The 23053-nt window shown below is 32.5% G+C and overlaps 1 protein-coding gene across 2 annotated transcripts in view; it reads left to right on the top strand.

Annotated features, from left to right (window-relative positions):
* The window catches only part of LOC143247435 (dnaJ homolog subfamily C member 17), an 87710-nt gene that overhangs the window by 803 nt on the left and 63854 nt on the right, over nt 1-23053 (top strand). Inside the window, exons 2-3 of one of the 2 annotated variants that reach the window (XM_076495522.1) lie at nt 2207-2388; nt 20151-20220. In XM_076495522.1, the coding sequence (XP_076351637.1) occupies nt 2383-2388; nt 20151-20220 (76 nt within the window). In that variant the 5' untranslated portion in view covers nt 2207-2382. The remainder of the gene's footprint in view (nt 1-2206; nt 2389-20150; nt 20221-23053) is intronic. The other variant, XM_076495520.1, reaches the window with a different exon arrangement.

Here is a 23053-nt window from a genome sequence, read left to right as displayed (position 1 = left end):
ATTATTTTAATGTTACTATTAGTGTTAGGAGTAACCAATGCTTTGGAATCTGGTTTAGATCTTAAGGCGTTACATATATCAGTAAAAAATAAAACAACAAAAATCGTTCTTTATCACTAATGTTTGAAGTTTGGGTACGCTAGCACATGAAATGGTGATAGTGTTTTTAATTGATTTTTAAATCAAAATGCATAAAAAGTGAGGGTATTTGTACCCTGGGATTACTCTCCACTTCGAGCGCTGGTTATGACACATTGTTAATGATCTAATACTAATATCAGTTATTAGTAGTATCACTGTTAGTTCGCGAGCTGTATTTTATTATTGGTATTAGTTTCCGTTCTGTATGAAATGCAAAATGATTAAGTTGGTGTAACAAATTTATTAAAACGTTAATAATTTTCCCTAATTCCTATGCTGAGATAATTAATCATACCCATCATTTCACTGTTGCTGTGTTAGAAGTTTAAAGAATGATGAAGCTTCTGGTCAATGATATTTGTTGAAGTATTGTGAAGGAGGTTAAGAATTGGATATGGAAGCTCTTTCTTGCCACCATTTTCTTCAAGTACTTGCATGTTGGATAGGTGCTAGTACTTAAGAAAGTTGGAAGTTGGCTAATGTTCTACATTATTTCAAGAGGGAGGATAAAAATTGTCACACCAATTATAGGATGTGAATATGTTGTAAAAGCTTGATAAAAGATGCTCTGTAAAATCATATAACATAATTTAAATTTTGTTGGATAACTATTATAGTTTCATTAGCAGAAAATCTTGCCTTACTAATTAATCTTTGCCTGTTGTGTTTGAACAAGAGAGTGAGGCTGATGCTGCTCAAATCTCCCTCATTTTAATCCAGCTCATGTGCAAGTAATCTTCAACAACCTTCAAGGACTGCAATGTTGATTCTAAAACCTGAGAAACTAGCCCAAAACCATCCAGTCAGGAGGAGTGCTGTCAACATCATTTCCTGAGAACCCAAAAGAAGTGCGCAACTCATAAAGCAATAGGAAGCAACCATCAGAATTCACCAGCTCCCTTGTTGTTGTGACCACATTGCACCAGACATTTTCATACTTGGATTGTGATAATTTTTCATATCCAAACACATAAAATCATTGAATGATGTCCGAGATGGTTTTCTTCAACCATGAATGATGAACTAACAACAGTATTTTGATATTCTTTGAAGAACTAACATCTTTTAGAGATGTGTGGGTGTGGAGTTGGTATAGCTGGATTTTCAGGAATCATTTGACAAGGTGCCACATAAAAGATTTGTCACAAATTATATTTTTCTATGTGTGGGTTCATTGGATAGATAATTGATTAGATGGAAGAAAGCAGAGGAATTCATTCAAACCAGATTAATGTCAGAAGTAGGGTACCTGTGGTGCCATTGTTAGAACTTTTTGATTGAAATCAATAATACACATGAAGGAATAGTCAATAAAATATTTAAATTCCCTGATTATATTACAGTTTTGGATGTTACAGGCTTTGTAAAGAGACTTGGATTTTTTATTGAGTTGGGTGAATAATTGGCATATGGCTTTTATTTATAATAAATTTGAGATAATGCATGTGTGGTATCACAGTTTGATTTACAAGTGTAATTTTGATGGGAATAGCCTAAACAAGTTGTATGATACCAATGTATAGATAGAAAAGACTTGGTCTGAGAACATCATTGATTAAAGCTCATGACTTAATGATATAACCATAGTTGATGGTAACTTAGTTTATATTGCTGTTATCGTGGCATTTTCATACTATGTACTAAGTGACACAAATCTGCCCTTCATATGGCAAAAACATTTTATTATGTGCGAAATTATCAAAGCTACGATTGCAAGTTTTATGTTAACTTTATATACTTAAATATACAAGTGTGTGTGTGTGTTTAATAATTTTCAAAGCACTATACAAAATTGGTAATTGAAATACTGAATGATAAAAACACTTTCATTAAATGTTGATTCTAACTTGTCATAGATAGGCATTCTGAAAGTTACGTATTCACTATTCCTCAGTTATTGTTTTTTATTTATTTACATTGTGTTTTATAAAATAATCTGGGCTGAGATTGTTAATTAAGAAAAATCTGAAACATTGTAGGAAACTTTATTTATACCTTTTGAAATAAAAAAAATAAATTTAACATTTCTTAACTAAGGTGTATCATATTTGATGTTTTATTTAAGGTTGATACATACAACAACCAAAACTGACTGAAAAGTGAATGTTTTGGATGATTTTGAAAAACCAAAGGTGAAAAATCGTAAAAAGAATGACGTCAAGAAACAGACCACAAAAAATATAAAATTCCTAAATTGTAACACAATTATAGATAAAACCTATTAAAGACTGTGTGAGAAGAATGTTGGTATGTATAGTATATCGGATCTGTTGATTCTAAATATTGGTGTTGATGTATACATTAGACCATTAATGATATCCTTATTTTAAACTTTGCTAAAATGTAGTTTGTTATATTTTCATAATTTGTAGAAGTACAAGATATTTGATTGTGTTATCCTAGCAGCAGCTATGTTACTCAACTCAGAATTTTATATTTTAGCATTTGGTAAAAACTGTAACTTGTTTTCTGCATAATATTAAGTAACATTAATTGTATTACACTGTAATAATTATAAAATATAAGCATTTTGAATATTTTGTTTCCAAGAGATTACATCAGCATTACATTTTTACCTGGGTATGGACTAGCAACTAGTGCAGCAGATTATTTATCAGAAGGTTTGAGATTTGTACTGTGATATGCTGCTGAATATGCTTTCATTAGAACAGAGAGAGAGATGTTATCAAAGGTGGCATTTGCTACCTTGTGGTTGCTCTCCTTCTCTTGCTAGTATATTAGTATTAATAATGACTTTACCTGAATTTAGCACCTTAGCTCATGTGTTCCATTAGAAAAATGATCTTTGAAATACAGCATTAGTACTTTCACTTGAAGAAATTATATATAAATTAATTGTTTGAGTTAATTAAATATCATGAATTTTTGAACAGTATATCAATAAAATACTGAAATTTATGTATTTCATTTCACTTAGCCCAAAATTATGTAGGCAGTACCAAATTGATAAGACTTTACTACTTGACTTTAAAGTATCTTGTTTTTTACTATGAAATTTGGCCTGTTTTGTCAGTTTCTTTATTAGCAAACTGAACATACATAAACATTAAGCTAAATTGTTCTTTATTATAAGCTTTTGGCCTTGTTCCTGGAGTTTTGGTTATATCACTTGCTCAACTATCAATAAAATAAAATATTTAGCATTGTAAGTACTAAATATGTAACTAAGTATGTTACACTGGTGTGTGTAACATATTCAAATATAAATACTTATTTGTCAATAATGTCAGTCTTGAACAACATGAAATCCAAGTTTGATAATTTTAGTGATATGTAGTTACAGATGAAATACTGTGTCCATGTAGAGTCAAACCACAATAACTTGATATCAGTGGCTTGAGCCTTTCAACATTTCTAGACAATTCTTGACATATACTAAATGAGAGTCACGTCACTATAGTATTAGAGCTTGCAGAATAATCCCTGTTTAATTAATATCAGTTGTCAAGCAAGAATGAGAACAAAGTTTCATTCATCACTAGGGTTTTATTCTTAGTAAATGATATTTATTGGAGAACATAGTGAAAGGTACATCTGCCCACTGTTTCTGCAACCTTGCCCTTCTGGCATTATAAATATTCCACTATTGGATGCAACAACATTGATAATTAGCAAATTAGAGAAAGAAAATGCCCTTCTATTAATGCATTTTCACCTTCATTATCAGTAGTCTTTGGGGTGGCCTGTATTTTCTGTTTTCAATTGGGCAGTGTTTTTATGTGTATTATGTTCATTGTCATCAATACTCATCTTTAATATCCTGTTCTTGTATGTATGGGAGGACTTGTACTATTTATTTAATTAATATGGGAGGTAACCAGCAGATGTCAAACAACATCAGCCTATGTTTTTTCCAGCTAGATATCAACCTTTAAGTCTCAAGGATGGATGAAAAATGTAAACAACTTTTATTATTGACAGCAAAATTTTTGTTTCAAGTTTAGTACTAAACTGGTATGAATTACAAAGCTTCATGGCAGGGGTGCTATCTTCTTTCTTTTGCTAATAAACTCACAGCATACACTTTAATGTGTCGTAAGCTGCTCCTTATACAGAAACAGTTTTAAGAAAATATTCAGTAAATTCTTTGCTATTCTAAATATTTTTATATCCATGATTGAAAATATTCCATAAAATCTTGATAAAACTTGAGTGTTTCAAAGTTATTATGTTGAAAGATATACTACTGTTTGTAAATTTTATATACTTCAGGTAATATCACATTCTGATTTATTTCAGTTTGATTGAATTAAAATATCTTCCACAATTTTTACCAGAAAATTCCATTAAAAACTTTTTTTCTCTCTCTCATATAATACTGTGGTATTTGGAAAACCACAAGTAAAACTGTGATTTTTCTCAAATTTATCACAAGTTTCACCATTACTCCTATTTTTTGTGAACATTTATTGTCTGGTAGACATTTCATTGTCAAAATTTAAACATTATTTCATGACAATTAATGAAAAATAAGATGTATTTTCATGTAACATCTTGCAGGTGAGTACTCACAATTAACCTCAAGTCACAGACTCTTAACATCCAGATTAAATCCTTTGCTGTCTTTCTTCTTTTGTTAATAATTCATGCTATACGACATTCATATAAGCAGGTGTATCACAAATGTATTTAATTTTCAGCAAATTATCTCTGGCTCTTGCTAAAATTACCTCATAACCTTCTTGGATTACATGACAAATTATGGTTGGTAGCCTCAGTTGTTAGGTTTTGCGACCTGCAAATCATCAAGCTCAAGCATTTTTTTTCAGACTTTTATGAAATAAGTAATCACAAATTAATCTTGGCAGAACTAAGATTGCTGAGTTAAAATTCTTGCAAGTTAGAGGTTGTTATTTGTTCTCTTATTATAGTATATGTAAATAAACTATGAAATAAAATGCAGTTTCATAGCTGCCTATGTAAAAGTTGTTACAGCCAATAAAATATTGCAAAAATTGTTGCAGTCTTCTCAAGGAAGGTTTCAGGTGAGTGATTCACATGGTATCTTAAGAATCAGTGAGTGCAAAGCTCTTTCAGTTTGTGTTTTTGAACTTATCACCACCATCTTTTGTCACACAGACTGCCAATGCATTAGCCATTATGTCTTCTAGCATCAGCCATCCTTTGGGTATTTTTGATTGAAACTTTCTCAAGTAGTTCAGAGTGTAAGGATTGCAATTTGTTTTTTTATGCAAACCAATCAAACTTCCTTTTATCAGATGGTAATCATACACTGCAGTGCTTATGCTATACCATACAGTACTATCCAATAACTTGGAAAAAAAGGATTGCAACACTTTCAGCTGCATTTTAATTCTCCTGGCTATTGTTTGCATTTGTAAAAGCTGATGCTGCACTAAGCATCATATCTACTGATGCTAATTATCTTAGCTTCATGGTAATCTAATGAAAATCATACAATATAGTATATACACTGTATGATGAAAGTCACTGCATAGTTCACAAAACAAGGGTTGCCACTTCCTCTCAGTCATCTGTTGCTAAACCTAACGACCATCATAGCTGATACACGAGTGACAGCTACTTACTGTAATAATTTCACAATGTTTTATGTTTTATTTAGATGTTTTGGAGAGAAAGGGTACTGAAATCATTTCATTTAACTGTTTTTCAACTACCTGATGGTTCTAACTATTTATTTAACTTCAATCCCAGCTAAACAAATTATGATGTCATTTTTGTCAGTTTTGGGGGAAGTTAAGAGTTAAGTCTAACCTCTTTTGGCTGTTACTCATTTAATTCATCCTGAATAGCTGGATAATTACTCTAAGCTTTTCCCATCTTATCTTTTCAGTTGTAGTGGGATAAGACAGCATTTTAATCTTCCTTCAATCCAACTAATGCGTTTTCTGATTTTTGGTTAAACCTTTACTATGGATCCATCGGTTACAGCTGATAGACATGCATAACACACTTGGGCATGATCTTTCACAGCTGTATCTTTTGCATTGTTAGACTGACTTGTTGGACCATAAAATATGGTCCAGTTCAGCTGGAGTGAAGAGGATCCTATGTATATAAATGTATAAAAGCCAAGTCAGCTTTTGATTTTGGTACATCTGCTTTGTCACTGTCTTATTGTAGCACATTTTATGATGTATTGTGATTTTTCCTAGCTGCTGACATTCAAACTAATGCAGATCTGTATCCACTCCACATATTCAAGTGAACACTGTGGGATGACTGATTTATGTAAAAACTACACTGATAAACACAACACCAACATAATTTATAGAATACAATTTCCACAACTGCTACAACTTCTGTGTTGGAGAAACAAGCAGAAAAATGGAAACTAGATTCAAAGAACACACACACAAAAACACCTTCACACATTTTTGAACACTGCAAATCAAATAAACACAACATAACCATAGAAAACACCCAGATATTAAGTATGGAAACAAGTATAAACAAATGCAAAATCAAAGAAGCCCTACTTATATAACAAATAAAACCAAAATTAAACCAATATAAAGGAACACCTTTATACCTATACTGATTAATAACCTGATATCCATCTGTAACGCACCATACAATCCAGTACCTGTTCATACTCTCGTCTCTAAGACGTGTCCGTCAATGGTCACATTTGAACACTCTCTTTCTTAATCTGAAGATGACCTATGAAGGCTGAAATGTTGTTCTCCTCTTATCAGTAAGTGTTACTACCCATACCAGCCATTCTGAGATACACTTTTATTTCAAGTGGGTTTTTTGTCATTAAGAATGTGGACAACCATATATTACATCTACACAAGAAATAACTTTTCATCTGAATGTTAGCATATTTAGAGAACAACCATTTGATACTTGTAATGTTGTGTGGTATACTGTCATGATTTAGGAAAAGTACTCATCCAAGCCAGTTCAATCTTGATTAACAAATCAAACATATTTAAGAGTCTATAATTCACTTTTCAATAATCCAACAAACTGTGGGGGATAAGTTGAAGTTCATGTTTTTACCACATCTAACACTTTACAAAATTCTGACAACTGTTAACTTTTAAAGTTTGATCTGTGAACTGAGAGGATCTTTCATGGAAGCAACCTGAGAAAACACTTTCTCTGGTCAGATGCCAAATATTCTACATAATCAGTGTCTGAATTATGAAGAGTTAATTGAAGATTATAGAGTATTTTCCTACTTGTATTTATTTTTCTACAATAGACTTCAACATGAGGTTTGGATAGTTGAAGGATACATGCCATTTGTTGTACCAATCTGACTCTCCAGTGAGTGATACTTGGACCCTAAATGTCACAGCAAGTGAGTTGCAAGAAGAACTACAGACAGAAATATCATCTGTATATTGAGGTGGAATTGTATAATTTAAGGAAGAGAATGGAATGTCATTGAGAAAGAGGTTTTATAATGCTGGGCTCAACACTGACCCTTGGGGGACACCAACCTCAAAACATCAAGGGCTTGGAGGTTGTATTGTTGATCTTAACCTGTGCTGTTCTGTCAGTAAGAAAGATGAATATCTGATGTACAGTAGGGGTGGGTATATGATTATTGATTAGTTTATGTAATGAAGTCTGTTGTGCCATATTGAATCAAAGGCTTTTTGGACATTGGAAAGGGAGGTGGGTATGATTGTATGCTTTTGTTGAGACTGATAAGTAGTTTTCCTAAGCTCGAACAAAGTGGTCAGTGGTTTTCTATGTTTTTTGCTTGAATTCTGTATGGTATTAATAATACTGTTGGTTTCTAAGTAAATGTTTAGCCAATTTATGAATCTACTCTGTCAACTTACTAAGGGTGTTTAGCAAGCTAGTGGGTTTGCAGCTGGGGGTAACCTTAATAATAGCTGATTTCCAAATAGATGAGGTAATATCCTGATAGCAACAATAAATTAAAATTGTTACCAAGTGATTTCTGATTTTATTGGATAGCTGTTTCAAGATTGAATTCTTAATTGCATCCTCTCCTTGGTCCTTGCATTTTATTTTTCTGAGATTAAATTTTATTTCTGTTAAAGTTATGGGAATGGTATACAAATCATTAGAACCAAAAATTTGTAATATAGAAATTGGGAAATTTGGTGAAAAACAAAAGTGTTGGTTATTAGAAGTGTATTAATTTACATTTTGGAAACATATGTAAAATTAGGAGAGATTTGAAGTCATAAAAGTGCATTTAAAATATTTGCCATAAAAGTCAGATTATTAGCAATAGTGTAGTTGAAGTGCTGTTTTTATATTGAATTTTATTTATGGTGTTGTTTGATTTGTTCTTCATCTAAAATTTTTATTTCTGACAGAATATGAAAGGGTCAGTTTTGGATTTATCTATTGATAGGCAGAAGATTTCCCAGTTATAATGTTGTTGTTGTAATGTAACTTTCTTTATAAGATTATATTTATGGCATTATGGAGTGATTTAAGTGTAATGTCATGTGTTCATAGGAAGTCATGTCTGAGTTGTCTGTGGGTGCTTATTAGTGTTATACATGAATTTTGGTAGTAAGTTTCCAGGATTTATTACTTTGCTAGGGATTGCTTCTTTGATGGTTTGGGTTATGGCATTTAGCATGTGAGAAGTGTAATTATTGATTTTGGTTTGGTTATTCACAACTATAATTTGTCTTGTTTAAAGGACAGGAGGTTCAGGGCTTTGAAGCTTGTGAAATTGACACTTAAAAATGTTAATCATGTTCTGGGAAATATTCTAAATACTAATCATGAATAAAAGAGGAAACACCTATGGAGATAAATGTTACTTTCCTATGGATGATGTCTCAGCATGTGTTTTAAAGTACTTTTTGCAGAGTATGAATTCTATATATAAAACTTGGAGTCTTGTCTCACCTAATGTGGCCTGGAGACAGTTGGATTAGTATGTTTGCAAATCATTTTGTATGTAAAAATTTAAATTTTGTGTTATGTATGTAGTTATTAAGAATATGATACACAGTGGAAAGAAAATGGCTATAGAATCCAAAGATCAGATCTGTTATTTGCAGTAAAAGTATTGGTCTTTCAGTGATGAAAAATTCTGATGCTTCTCGAGCATTTTTTGGCTTTTCTGTTAAAGTATATATTTATATATATTTTGTTCATTTGTTCCAAGAGATGTGTTTTCATTAAAAAAAACAAACTCCAAAATAATGAAATTTCCATAAATCTTTGCACTATGGCCTGATGAGATTTGTGTTAAATGCTTGTCTGATGAATAGGGCTAGATACTTGGTAATGATTGGCTAAACATTAGCTGGTATTCTGAAAACTATTAATGATTATTAATGATAATGGTGTATTAATTGTTATGGCAACAGACTTTAAATTTGGTGAGGAACAGTTATGGGCTGTTCATGCCAATAAACCACTCATAACATTTTCAGATTCACATTTTCTTTATCAGCAATAGTCTAATAGTCCACTAATAGTTTCAGATTTGCATTCGTTCCTTAACATGCCATATAGAATATTCCACTGTCTTCATCATAGTGTAATCTCTTTCCCATTCACCCCTATAAAGACTTTTTTCTCTTCTGTTTTTTCGTACTCATGGTCCTGTTGCCTTTTTTTCTCCTATATTCTTTTTCAGATCATCAACATTTGGTTTTATTCATTTAAGAAAAATGTGAATGTTGGGCAATTTTTGTATGATTTGGATGACCTTTATGCTTTGTTCTTGATCACTGAACATGTTTTAGCAACAATACTGGTCTGTTTGGGCAAACTGCAACAACACTGGTTTGTTTGGGCAAACTTTTATTCATCAGTACAAGGTGATTTTGCAACAACAGTGTGGTGATACCTACAAAATGTAGTTGATCCCAAGAAAGACCCCTCGGTGTGGATTCCTGTATGATGGGAGGGGAGCTCCCAGGGAAGGTTCTGTTTTTTCTGGTGACCTCCTCTGGGATCAAAACATCCACCCACATGTTTGCTGTGTGTGACGATCCGTGAAGGGGAGGAGAGGATCCTGGTGGTTGAGGGTTTCAACCCTAACACATCACTTTGGGCTTGAATTCCTGTAGACGGGCAGCCTTTGGGTGGCCCTTCTTGGGTCAATCGGCTTGTCCACATGGACTAGAGTCAACCAAGTACCAGTGTTGGAAGTTCTCAACGGGTGTTGTGGATATTGTGTCTGATGCTGGTGTTTGGGTATAGTGCTCAGGACACCGAAATTTTCCTTTTTTCCTATGGAGTCTCCAACAAAAAATTTAAATACAATAGTGAAAATGACAATAGGTAAACGACCACATCTTGAAGACTCTGAGCAGCAATCTTCAACATCTGTAACACTTGTACCCCCTTTTCTTATATTACATTCTCTTTCAGAATAACCTTTAGGGCAAATGTCCCCCTTTTTTATTCAAAAGGGATGAGAGGGACTTGCTGACTCTCCAAAGTCAGTGCAGAAGCTTCGATCTGGAGACCTATTGGGTGAAACATCTATATCCCAACACAGTGAACTCCTCTTGAATTCAAAGGCAATTGGGGATGTACCTATTGAGGTTACCCCTCATGCTACCTTGAATTCATCACAAGGAGTTATTGTTGAAAGGGATTTGAAGAACGTCTCCGAGTCGGAGATTCTCGCTTGTTTCTCCACTCAAGGAGTTTCTGCAGTGAGGTGCATCTCCACTTGCAAAGGTGGAGTTACACTGCTGACAAATATCCTCATTTTGACACTTACATCACCACGTGCATCTGCCACCATCAAGGCACGTTATCTAATTTGCAGGGTACAGCCGTACATTCCAAACACTCTTCGATGTTCCAATGTCAGAGGTTCGGCCACTCAAATACGTCCGGACGTGGTTCCCTGACATGTGCTCGTTGTGGTGGCAAGGATCACAATGCCTGTGAGTGTCACACGGACCCACATTGTGTCAACTGTAATGGTTCCCACCCTTCCTACTTTCATTCTTGCCCCAAATGGTTGGAGGAAAAAGAGGTGCAGCATTTGAAAAGGACTCATAACATTAGTTATCATGAGGCTCAGAAATTGCTGTCCGTCACTCCATCTAGGACATATGCTGCTGCACTTCATTTCACAACTACAGTGGGAGTGCAGACAGATCTCTCTGTGTCTCCAAGAGAATCATTTTCAAAACAAATGAAAAGCCTTTTGACCACCATGATTAATAAGGCTGATGAATCGACTTCTCCCCCATCTGTGTTTCTCTCATACATTCCAACAAACCTCGAGAGTCACATTCTTTGGTTTCAAATACAGGCATTTCTTCTGATACATCTTTTTCTCCCACCCCATGATGCAAAACAATTATTCATTCGCATCCTCAGTCACTGGAATCCCCTTCTAACAACAAAGACCCATCCAATCGACCCAGGGAAGGATCCATGGAGGTCGATAGACCTCCTCCAAATAAGGACAGTAAGGAAAAAAGACGTGGTCATAAACAAGGGTTCTCCAGCCACTTCAACTACCCATTATTAAAAATGGCCACCTTGATACAATGGAACTGTTGAGGTTTACATTCTAATCTGGATGATATCAAAACAATGATTGCTTCTTACCATCCTTTGTCTTTTCTTACAAGAAACATTTCTAAAACCTGCTAACACAGTCACCATTTGACAGTTTTCTCTGTACAGTAATGACAGGCCGTGTGATGGATGAGTACATGGAGGGGTGGCACTATTGGTTAATCAGCATGTGCCCACCTTGTCTTTGTCACTCAACACACCCTTGGAGGCCGTAGCTATCTGTGTTTCCTTTGGTCATACTATCACTGTTTGTTCTCTCTACCTGTCCCCTGGAGAGACATATGATCAATCATACCTTGATGCTCTTGTTGAAGAGTTGCTGTCTCCCTTTCTAATCCTGGGGGACTTTAATGGACATCATCCCCTCTGGGGAAGTGCTCTTTTTGATAGGAGGGGTAGCTCTGTAGAGTGTATGCTTTCTGATCACAATCTTTCTCTTTTCAATGCTGGATGTTCCACTTATTTTCACGCACCTAGTCAGTCCTTTACCACTATTGATCTCTCGGTTTGCTCCCCTTCATTATTTTCCCATTTTTCATGGAGGGTTGACAATAATCCACTAGGCAGTGATCATTTTCCTATACATTTGAGAGACACTGGCCACCTTACCCTCATGCTCCGGTGGAAGCTGGATTAGGTAGACTGGTCCATTTTCACTGCTCTCGCAGTGTTCAATGTTTTATGCTAAAGATATATCATGCACATATTTGACCGAAACTCGACTATGGATCAAGGGTCTATGGCTCTGCCAGACCCTCGGCCTTAAAGATGTTGGACCCCTTTCATCATCAAGGAGTTCGACTCTGCACTGGGGCTTTCCGCACCTCCCCTATTCAAAGCTTATATGTAGAATCTCATGAACCTTCTCTGCGCCTTCGCCATTTGCAACTGTCTTTACTACATTATTTGAAACTTCATTCTTTACCAAAGCATCCCATCTGGGGATGTGTTTTCCTTCCTCAGTGGGCCACACTTTTTTCAGAACAGACGATCTGCCATTGCTCCTTTTGGCCTTCACATCCAGATGCAATTGGATGAATTGGGTCTATCCTTGGATAACATTGCAGAATCCCCTGGTCAGCCCATTGCACTATGGCTTATTACAGTCCCCAAATGTGATCTTTCTTTAAGTCATCTGAGAAAAGCAGATACTCCCGATTGGAAGTACTGTCTTTTATTTATTGAACATCTTTCGAACAATCTTTCCATTTCAATTTATTCGGATGGTTCCAAATCAGGTAACTCTGTGTGCTGTGCCATGGTTTGTTGTGGTTCGGTGGTTGCGCGCAGAATCCCCTCTACAACTTCTGTGTTCACTGCTGAACTGTACACCATATCTCTTGCTCTGGATCACATTGAAGCTAAGTAGTACTCCAACTGCACTATTTATACTGACTCGCTTAGTTCTCTACTGGCCCTAGAATCGCTTCACATTGGCTCACACCCTGTTGTTGCTGATGTTCAAAACGGACTAGCCCATTTCTCATTAACATCTACTTCTATCCAGTTTTTCTGGATACCAGACCACGTTGGTATTCGCAGGAACAAGCTTGCAGACACGGCAGCTAATCTATCTACTCTGGCACTATCACCACTGTTCCTATTTCGTACATGGACTATGGTCCTGTATTCAAGGCTCGGCTCTATGCCAGCTGGCAGTCCACTTGGAATGAGCAATGCGACAACAAGCTTTTCCAAATAAAACCCTATATTGGGCTTTGGCCATCTAGCTTCCATAAGGTTTGGAAGGAGGAAGTTGTTCTAACTAGACTACGTATTGATCACAGTTTTTTAACTCATCGTTTTTCTTTTATCTGGAACTGTTGCACCATTGTGTAGTTTGTGTAACACTCAAATCACTGTAAGCCACATTTTATTTTCATACCATCATTACAACTCTCAATGATGACACTATTTTAAACATGTTCTGTCCCAAGGTTTGTTCGTAACATTGGAGAGTGTTATTGGTGACAGTAACACTGTCCACTTTGATAAAGTTTTTAGTTTTTTAATGGCCATAAATCATTTTAATTTCTTTTAAGTTTGATATTTATTCATTACATCTTTTTAATTGTGGTTCCCTTTTAAGAATTTCAATCTCTCTAGTTCAATTTGAAATTGGAAAATGGCCATAACATAAAATAACTCGACACCAGGACTGGAAAGACCAACTTCAGGTGATTAACGCTGCTGTTTGGACTATTCCTTTGAACTACCCGTTAGTCGTCCTGGGGAGTTGTTCTTACAATTTTGCTGCATGTCTTTTAACACTTTTATTACTTTACCTTTTGGTACTGGCCATAATGACACATGACCTGGAACCAGGACTGGAAAGATCAACTTCAGGTGACTGATGGTGGTTCTTGTACTTACCTGTTAGTCTTCCTGGCGAGTTATGATCATTACCATTATGCTACAGAAATTCCTTTACAACTTTATAGACTGGATGTCAACATTGGTTTTATGCCATTTTATGTTTTTAATTGCAGTTTTGTTTTTACCTTCATTTCCTTTTATGTATTTTACTCCATTTACTTTACTTTTACCTTTTTACTGGACATTTGGCTAATTATTATTATGATTTTGCTACATGTTTTTTAAAACTTTTGTTCTTTTACATTTTGATAATAGCTGCTATGACACATAACCCGGAACCAGGACTGGAAAGGCCAACTTCAGGTGACTGATGGTGGTTCTCGTACTTACCTGTTAGTCTTCCTGGTGGGTTATGATCATTACCATTATGCTAGAGACAGTCCTTTACAACTTCTCTTATTCTGCTTTCTCTCTTAACATTGTACACTAGGTGTCAATATTGGTTTTATGTTTTTTCTGTTTTTCAATACTGTTTTCTTTTACCTTCATTTCCTTTTATGTATTTTACTACATTTAATTTATTTTTACCTTTTTAACGGACGTTTGGCGCAGATAGCCTCGCTGCTTTGTGCCATGAAACATGAAATCAACCAACCAACCCAAGAAAAGTTTTTGTTATTTATTTTTGTTATTAAAGAACAATAATTTGAGTTTAATTTTAATCCACCTGAGCCATTTTAGAACTATTTGCATTTTTCCATATGTTGTTAATTTGAAGATTCTGCTTGTTATAAATTCAAATTTATGAACAAATAATTAATAGCTGTTTCAGAATATGAAAGAACTGATAATGAACTGATTACTGCAAGATAATGTAAATTATATGATTTTTTCCATCCCTCCAAAAGTGTTTGGCATTTAATTGACTAATGTCAGCTGGATGATAAGGAGTTATGTGGGATTAAGAATATATGATACTGACAGCAATGCAAACATTTTATTTCATTGTTTATTTTGATTAGGAAGGTATTTTGAAGAGGAACAAAGAGTTACTTTTATACAAGGCTTTAGAGAGAAGTTAAAGATCATGTATGATATAAAAATCATTTAACCCTTTCACAATGGGTCAAGGGTCAAAACCCATTTCATCATATTTGTTGAGTTGCATTCAAATTTTTATTAAACTGCTGTTTTATGACTTTATGTCAATACATTTGGAATTAAATTTTAGAGTACAAATCAAACATTAATACTGTTTGAGTTAATTTTTTTAAATTAAAACATAAATATTGAAAGAATATGCCTAAATATAGACTTTAAAAATAGGGAGTCAAGTTGTATATTGAATGCAGCACCATTTAAAGTTAGATGTTTGTGATGTTAAAATTCGAAATTTATAGTTTTGTACAAATTAGGAACTCAAATATTAATATTAATAAGGTAGAATATAAAATAAGAACCTTGTATCTTTTTATTTTGATGAGATGTGACTTATGTACTGAATCAAACACAGTGGTCCAGTTCACTTTGTTCCATTTTTGAAAATGATCCCTTATATGCAATTACTTCAATATATGAAACATGAATAACTAGTTAACAGCTTAAAATGTCACCCTTGTGGCTTTTTTAGTCATTTTGATCTCTGAAAAGGCTACCATGATTTTTGAACTAAGATTTCAAGAAGGTAGGTTGTTTTCAGTGTGCTCGAAGTTTCATATTTTTTAAAATCTGAATACATCTTAGTTACTAAGCTTAATAAATTATAGTGGAATTCTATGGTATCAATATAGTTATTTATGATTTTTTTATTCTTCAATTATATAAGTAAAACAAAAAAAATTATTTGATAACCTCCATGTGTGAAATTTTAAAAGACTTAGCAACCTGTGTTACTTGAAACTGTGTGAGTAATATAATGCAACCCTTTCTGATGAAAAATATTCATACTTGAATCATAAAAACTTATTCAGATCATTTTCATAAAGAAATCTTTAGTAAAAATATTTCATTAAAACGTATATTTTGTGCACAAAATACTTGTAATGTTTACTAAAAGTTTTCCAAATTTTGTGAAGGTATGGTGTATCATAAGTTATGGTGCAAATACTTAACATGTGCAAATATGTAGATGAACTCCTGTATATTAAACTGAGCTGTCATGAATAGGTTAAGTGGTCTGAAAATGTTTTTTTTTTCTGAAGTACAAATTGACTGCAAAATAAATGAAGATATGTTAATATCTTTAATCTCCTTTCATTTTACCTAACATCTACTGTTTAATTCAATAATTTCGCTGATAACTTCTAGAGGTGGATTCAGGAATTTAAGAAATGGTGTGTATATGCCACTGTCAAGATTACATCACAGGCATATTAAGATTAGCAAGTATTTTTTCATCATTTCTATTATAACTGAAATTGAAACATTTATGCAGAATTTGAACTATTAAATGAAGTCAAAGACAAATACTGGAATTTTGGAATTCTGATGAAGGGGGTGGACCCCTCCTTGGATTCACCCATGTCTCAGCTATAGAGTACATTTTAAAATGAGATATAGGATTGGCCTTTAAAACTGCTTATTGGCCCCTAAAAGTGTACATTTTGGGGGCATAGCTAACTCCCTAAAAAAGGTTTAGTGTGAGAGTTCTGGGTGACCTATATATAAGCTTTGTGATTGAGAAGTATTGAATTTATCAAGATACGTGTTTTATGAGTGATACTGTGTGTGGATAGAAGAGAAACTCATAGAGATTGCCTGGCCAGCATCTGGTATCTTAGTTCATGGTTGTAACTTTGTGTTATGATCCACCTGAACTCTTGAACTGATGGAATTCATTTGACCTCCCATTGAAATTTTGTACAAAGGATTTAATTGCAGATATTTCTGGCTACCTTTTTCTTGAAATAATAAGCTCCACCCCTTCTTGTTGAGTGTTCTCAAAGTATTTTTCCATTTTTTTATGGATTACTGGCATGACTCACGATCATGAAGGGGAGATGCCAGCTTGTTTCAGAATGTTGGCCAAACCAGCCTCCCTCTCACTGGATTGATGAAACAATAAGTTAGAAAAGATGTAGCATGTGCCTACTGAAGAGCTCCATTATTGAAAGGCATGGTATCATTTTGTAGTGGGCATCTTTGTAAATATTGTGTGGATTCTTATACTTATTTCTTTCTAAGTTTTAATTATTTTGTGTGTCTGTAAGCATTAGTTTTCATTGTTTGATCATTACATCTGTGCATTATTATTCTCTAGTTTATATCTTTTTGTATTTTGCATGAGTACTCATATTATGAGGTGATTTGTAATGTGTTCAGTTTATGTTCTAAATAGTTAGTTTTGCTGTATTTGTATTATGGTATCACTATTTATGATAATGTAAAGGCATTTCTTTTAAGTATGTATCATTATTAGTGTTTCTAGTTCTTGTACATACTTTTTAATGGTATTATTTTATCATGAATTTCAATCTGTTTATGAAGCAGTAATTTGTGCTGTGTTATCTTTGGAGAAACATCATTCCATCCTGATGAGATTGCTTTGTTGCTTATTGTTTTTTTGTTGCATTACAATATGGCATTGATGGGAACTGGTTATTAAATTTGTGATGGTACTTTGAGAAAAACTGTACAATTTGTTTGTTGCATACCAGTCTGTTCTTCATTGTACATTTATTATTTACTTTGAATAAGTTCAGTGTGGTTGTTGGATGGAAAAAAAAAAAGGAAATGCGGTAGTAAATTATTGAAAAATATGTAACATTGAACTGAATGTATATGTGGATATGTAAATTAAAATTTATTCTCCATAAATGCATATAAAAATGCTTATGAAACAAGATTATTAAAAACTTAAAAATTGAGAATGTGAATCATCAAAAAATACAGAAATGTGTTGAATCAAAATATAAAGAATATATTTTTAAGCCTACAACTAGAGGCTCTTGAAAAAAGTAAGTAACCAAGCTTGAAAATAGCATCTACATTATTTTCTGAAGCTAAAAATCTATTTTGACTTAAGTTGATAAGTATTATAGACATACAGCCAAAATAAAGTTTTGTAGTTTTAAAATGTTTACTTGGTTTCAATTTAATTTTAATTGTCAGTTTGAAGATGCCTGAAAAAAAGAGATGAGTTGAGAAAATATGTTGGCATGTTATATATTTTTTCACATTTTATTGTCATAGAATATTTTAGATATTTTATGTTGTCTGTTTCTTTGAAATTTCAGTATTTATAAACATATAATCTAGAAAACTTAGTTATTTTGCTTTAGTTACCTTCATGTCTTTGTTTTCAGTTGTAAATAATGTCTTTTCTTTCTGTGGGGATTTTGCAGTAACTTTGTTCATTAGTGTATAGATGAGTCCTCTGCTGTCTGAGTGAATATCTGTGTTCCAACCTATTAACGGTGTGATAAAGTGACTATTCATATGGTGATTCTATTGCAAGAAGAGAACTGAGGTTTCCTTTGTCAATTTGAAGCATTGATACTTAGATATATATAAGTAAAGACATTCTTCTTGCTGTCTATGCAAGTTTGTAAACTGTTTCCTTTGCTGTGTGTCATAATGAGGTTTTGTTTTATGTGTTCCTAGATGTGACCAGTCTATTTATTTTTCACTCCATAAAACTTGGTTGGTTTTCAGACTTGGATTATATCACAAATTTTCTACTCAGTCTTCCCATTTGTGAGTAGATCTATCTGATTCTTACATTGAAATCACTTTACCTTATAACACCATGGGTTTATAATGCTTAGAGATGGCTTAAATTTGTAAATGGGGAAAAAAAAATAATTCAAGCTTGACACAGCAATAAGACTAAAGGTTTATAATGTGAAAAATGAGGTTTCATTTCAATACCTGTAGTAAGAACAACATAGCCCATTGAGGTACAAGTAGTTTACCTAGATAGAAATATATGAAACAAAAGTCACAGGACTTAAGGGTGCTTCATGATTGGTTCTTATTTTAAAATTACAGTGTTTTACATAGATATTGTTAATGTATTCTTCTGTTGGACAATTGTTTTTATAGTATGTAGTAAAAATAATGCAAGATTCATAACAATAATGAATTACTTCATTTTTTTCTAATGCTTAATACAAGCTACTTTCATTTGTAGCTGTAGGTCTAAATGCACAAATGTTTCAACAAAACTTTTGAGACTAATGGTAGATGTGCCTAACTCTTACATAAACATGCTTACAGACTAACCTAGATAATTGTTGAAGTAACTGAATAGATGGGCTAAATATCATTTCTAACACTGAACTGTGAACAACTTTTCAAACACTGAACTTGTTAACTTAGAGAATACTCATTCACTTCTCATAAACTTCATTACTCACAGAATACTTCACATGAACTAATAAATAATCTATCTTTGCCTTTAGATATTAGATGAAGCCTCTTGTTTAATACATCACATGTTAAGCATCTCCCTTTAACAAACAACTAAATTATAACACTGAAAATGTAGTTTACAATGTTGATTTGACTTAATGAACATAATGAGAAAAGGCCTCATGTTTACAACCAGTGCAAATCAACATTGTGTTAAGCTTAGTTAGGTTTAGTGAGTGTGGTTTATAGTGGAAAAATATCCTGAAAATTCTTATCTATTGAATACTAGCTAGAGTATTCATTCACTTGATGGAAGTTATGTAAATTCATGACTATTGAAAGATTGTCTCAGGACTTGAAAAGTTGCTTCCCTTGTATGTAATTGTAAAAAAAAATGCAAAATCACCCATAAGAACTGCAAAGTGTAAAATGTGAAACTGAAAATCATTATATATTTTCCCATGGACCCAACAAATTCTCATATCTAATTCAGTGAATGTTTATCAACAGAGGGGGCAAAGTAATGGTAAACAAACACCCAAAAAAACCACAAAATTCAAAACTGAAAATTTGTATATTTCTTCCAAAGAACAAATTGAGTTTTGTTAATATACTCTGATTTGATTCAGTATTTACTTGTTTATTTTTTGGAATTATATTATTTAAAATACAAAATAAAGGTAAGTGAAAATAGTTTTGAAAATTGGAAATTATTAATGGTCATTTGATATTCATTACTTTTTTTACTGTGTGGAAGTGTTTTATTATAATTTGTTTTGCACAGTGTACTTAAAATTGAAATTAATAAGTTTTTGAATTTTCTTCACTAGATACGAAGTGCATATAGGAAGAAAGCACTTTCTTGTCATCCAGACAAAAATCCTAACAATCCTGAAGCAGGTTAGTATGTTTTGAGAAAGCTATTTTCGAAATATATGTTCTGATGTTTGAAATGATTTAAAAATTACAGTGTTTGTGTAGTTTGTTTAGCAATTGAAAACAAATGATTATATGCATTGCACATGTATAATATGATGTTTGTTTACTTTGAAGATAAACTAAACTATCATTTGGTGGTTTCTTTTGGATTACATTGTAAAAATAATGACAAGTACATTTCACAAAGTTATAAAAAAATTAGCTTAATTCTTCCTTAACATTTGTTGCTTTTACTTATAGTCATAGGCCTAATTTTACAAACAACACTTCATCAGAAATCTCAAGATTATTTTTAATTATGCATAACACATAATAAATTTATAAAATTTCTTTATTGGTCTATTAAGTAACTGAATAATCTCATTGTATCTCATTTCTAACACTGAATAATATTTCTGCTACTGAAAACTACAATAACTTGTATTTATATCATAAATTTTCTCAGTGCTTGAATTTCGTAAATACCATATAACCTAAAGCAAAAATATATGTTGAAACAATGAAAATAAAGCTTCCTATTTCATGAAGCTCGTTGAACAATCTTCATACATGAATGAAACAGTACACTGACATTTTCCATCAGCTGTACTGAACAAGAAAAGCTATTTAAGTGAGGAGAGGTAAGTACTGATCATTAAATACATTAATAAAATGATAAGTAGATGAAAGAGGTGAAAAATAATAATTCAGTCTTTAAATTTGCTTTAAGGTATATCTCTAAATGTGAGCCATAATCCCATTGGTTTAATAGTTTATCATTAACAAATTAGCAGAGATGACATTGATTAGTGTCTTGTAATCACAAAAACAATCAAGTAATTGAAATTAGCATTTTTTATTATTCCAACAGTAGGTTAATTGAAATAACCATTAAATTGATTGTTACAAGAATAATGAACTAATGAAAATTAGGGATTCTGATTATTTGCTGTTTTTAATTATTTCAAGTGTACAAACAGTTAGTATATTAGTTATTTTTGTTTGTTGTTCAACACATAACTACAAGATTGGGTAATGGGCTTGTAATTCAAAGGTCTGACTCTCTTTGGCATTAAACTTGCTCATGCTGTCTCTATTAATGTTTCTAATTGTTTTTCCTATTGTCTTTAATTTTGAACTACTCACTAGAGGAAAGTCAACTAATTGGCATCACCCACTGCCAACTCTTTGGTTACATTAGTATCAAATAAGATGTATCGTTGTTTTCTAAGTGTGTTGTGTTTCTAATTTATAATAGAATAACTGATTTCTTTAATGTTGTATAAACAGGTGTGGATCTAGGGGAGGATAGTCAAAGGGTTTAAAGTCTAGACCTGTTACTCATAAATAATGAGCTTGTCAGTTTTTGATATTTTTCTTCCCACCCTAAATAATTTTATTTTTGTTAAGAGCATATTATACTGACCTTGATTTTCAAGTATTTTGTTTGTCTTTTTCTTCATAGTTTTTGTAACCTTTTTATGGTGTCACATCAAGTTGTTTGATCATTCATTTACTGAAGAAACAAAGCTTTGAAAACAAATATGAATAAAGTTTTTAAACATAATTTCGTAGAGTAAGAATACTACCATATCACAGTACAGTAAATACAACAGATTGAGTTAGGTGTTGGTGTAAAGGGAAGGCTTGTTTTTCAGTTAAGTCTTAAGAATGCTTCTTTTATTTTATATTCATTGATGTTTGTTTAGAATAATAATGTTTTTAATAACTTTTAGTGCTATTTTGAGTTATAATGTTTGAGTAATTTTTATTATGTTTACCAAATCGTGAATGAGGTAAACTTATTTAGGTTTAGTGCATATGGTAGGTGATAGCAAATTATTATGAATACTCAAATTCATATTTATAAAATATTAACTTAATGCTTTTGTACAAAAATTATGTACATAGATAAATTAACTAACTGGCTCCTTAATTGTAAATGTTGCATATTTTAATCCTTTATTTATGTATATAGATCATTAATATTTAGAAATAAGTTATTAAACTTGTTTTTCTTAAAATACAGAACAATAAATAAAGAAGTAAATCACTTATTTCTTCTAGCTACTTTGTTTACACTGGACTTAGGTTGCTAAGCCTTTTAAAACTTTGCTTGTGGTGTACATGAAACAAAATTTTTTTTTCAGTTTTACATATACAGTTAAATAACCAAAAAGAAATAGTAAATTAATACATTAATATCATAGAATTCCACTATAATTTATTAAGCTTAGTAACTAAGTTGTATTTTGGTCTTAAGAAAAATGAAATTTCAAGTAGACTAAAGACACAACTTACCTCCTTGAAATCTTGGTTGAAAAGAATGTGGTAGCCTTTTAACAGATAAAAATGGTTGAGAAAACCACTAGGGGGACTTTCTAAGCTATTGATTGGTTATTCACATGTGATGTATACAAGGAACTGTTTCCAAAAAAATGGAAAGGTGGGAACAGGGCCACTGTGTTTGATTCAATACATAAGCCTTATCTCAGGAAAATAAAAAGATACGAGGTTCTTAATTTTATATTTTAGCTTGCAAATATTGGTAATTTTAGTTCCTAATTCATACAAAACTATATACTTAATATTTCGACATTCCAGACATGTAATTTTAATCAGTGCTGCATTCACCATATTATATGACTCAATATTTAGGTGTGTTATTTTAATATTTACTTTTAAATTAAGAAATTAACTAATATATATAATACTAAAGATTGAATTACAATGTACAATTTGATACCAAACTTATTGGCATAAATTCATAAAAGAGTAGTTCAATGAAATCTTGAATGCAGGTCAATAAACACAA

The sequence above is a fragment of the Tachypleus tridentatus genome, chromosome 3 (assembly GCF_004210375.1).
Source record: "Tachypleus tridentatus isolate NWPU-2018 chromosome 3, ASM421037v1, whole genome shotgun sequence".
Taxonomy (NCBI): Eukaryota; Metazoa; Arthropoda; class Merostomata; order Xiphosura; family Limulidae; genus Tachypleus; species Tachypleus tridentatus.
The sequence above is the reverse complement of the archived record's forward strand: the minus strand, read 5'-3'. Positions and strand labels throughout refer to the sequence as shown.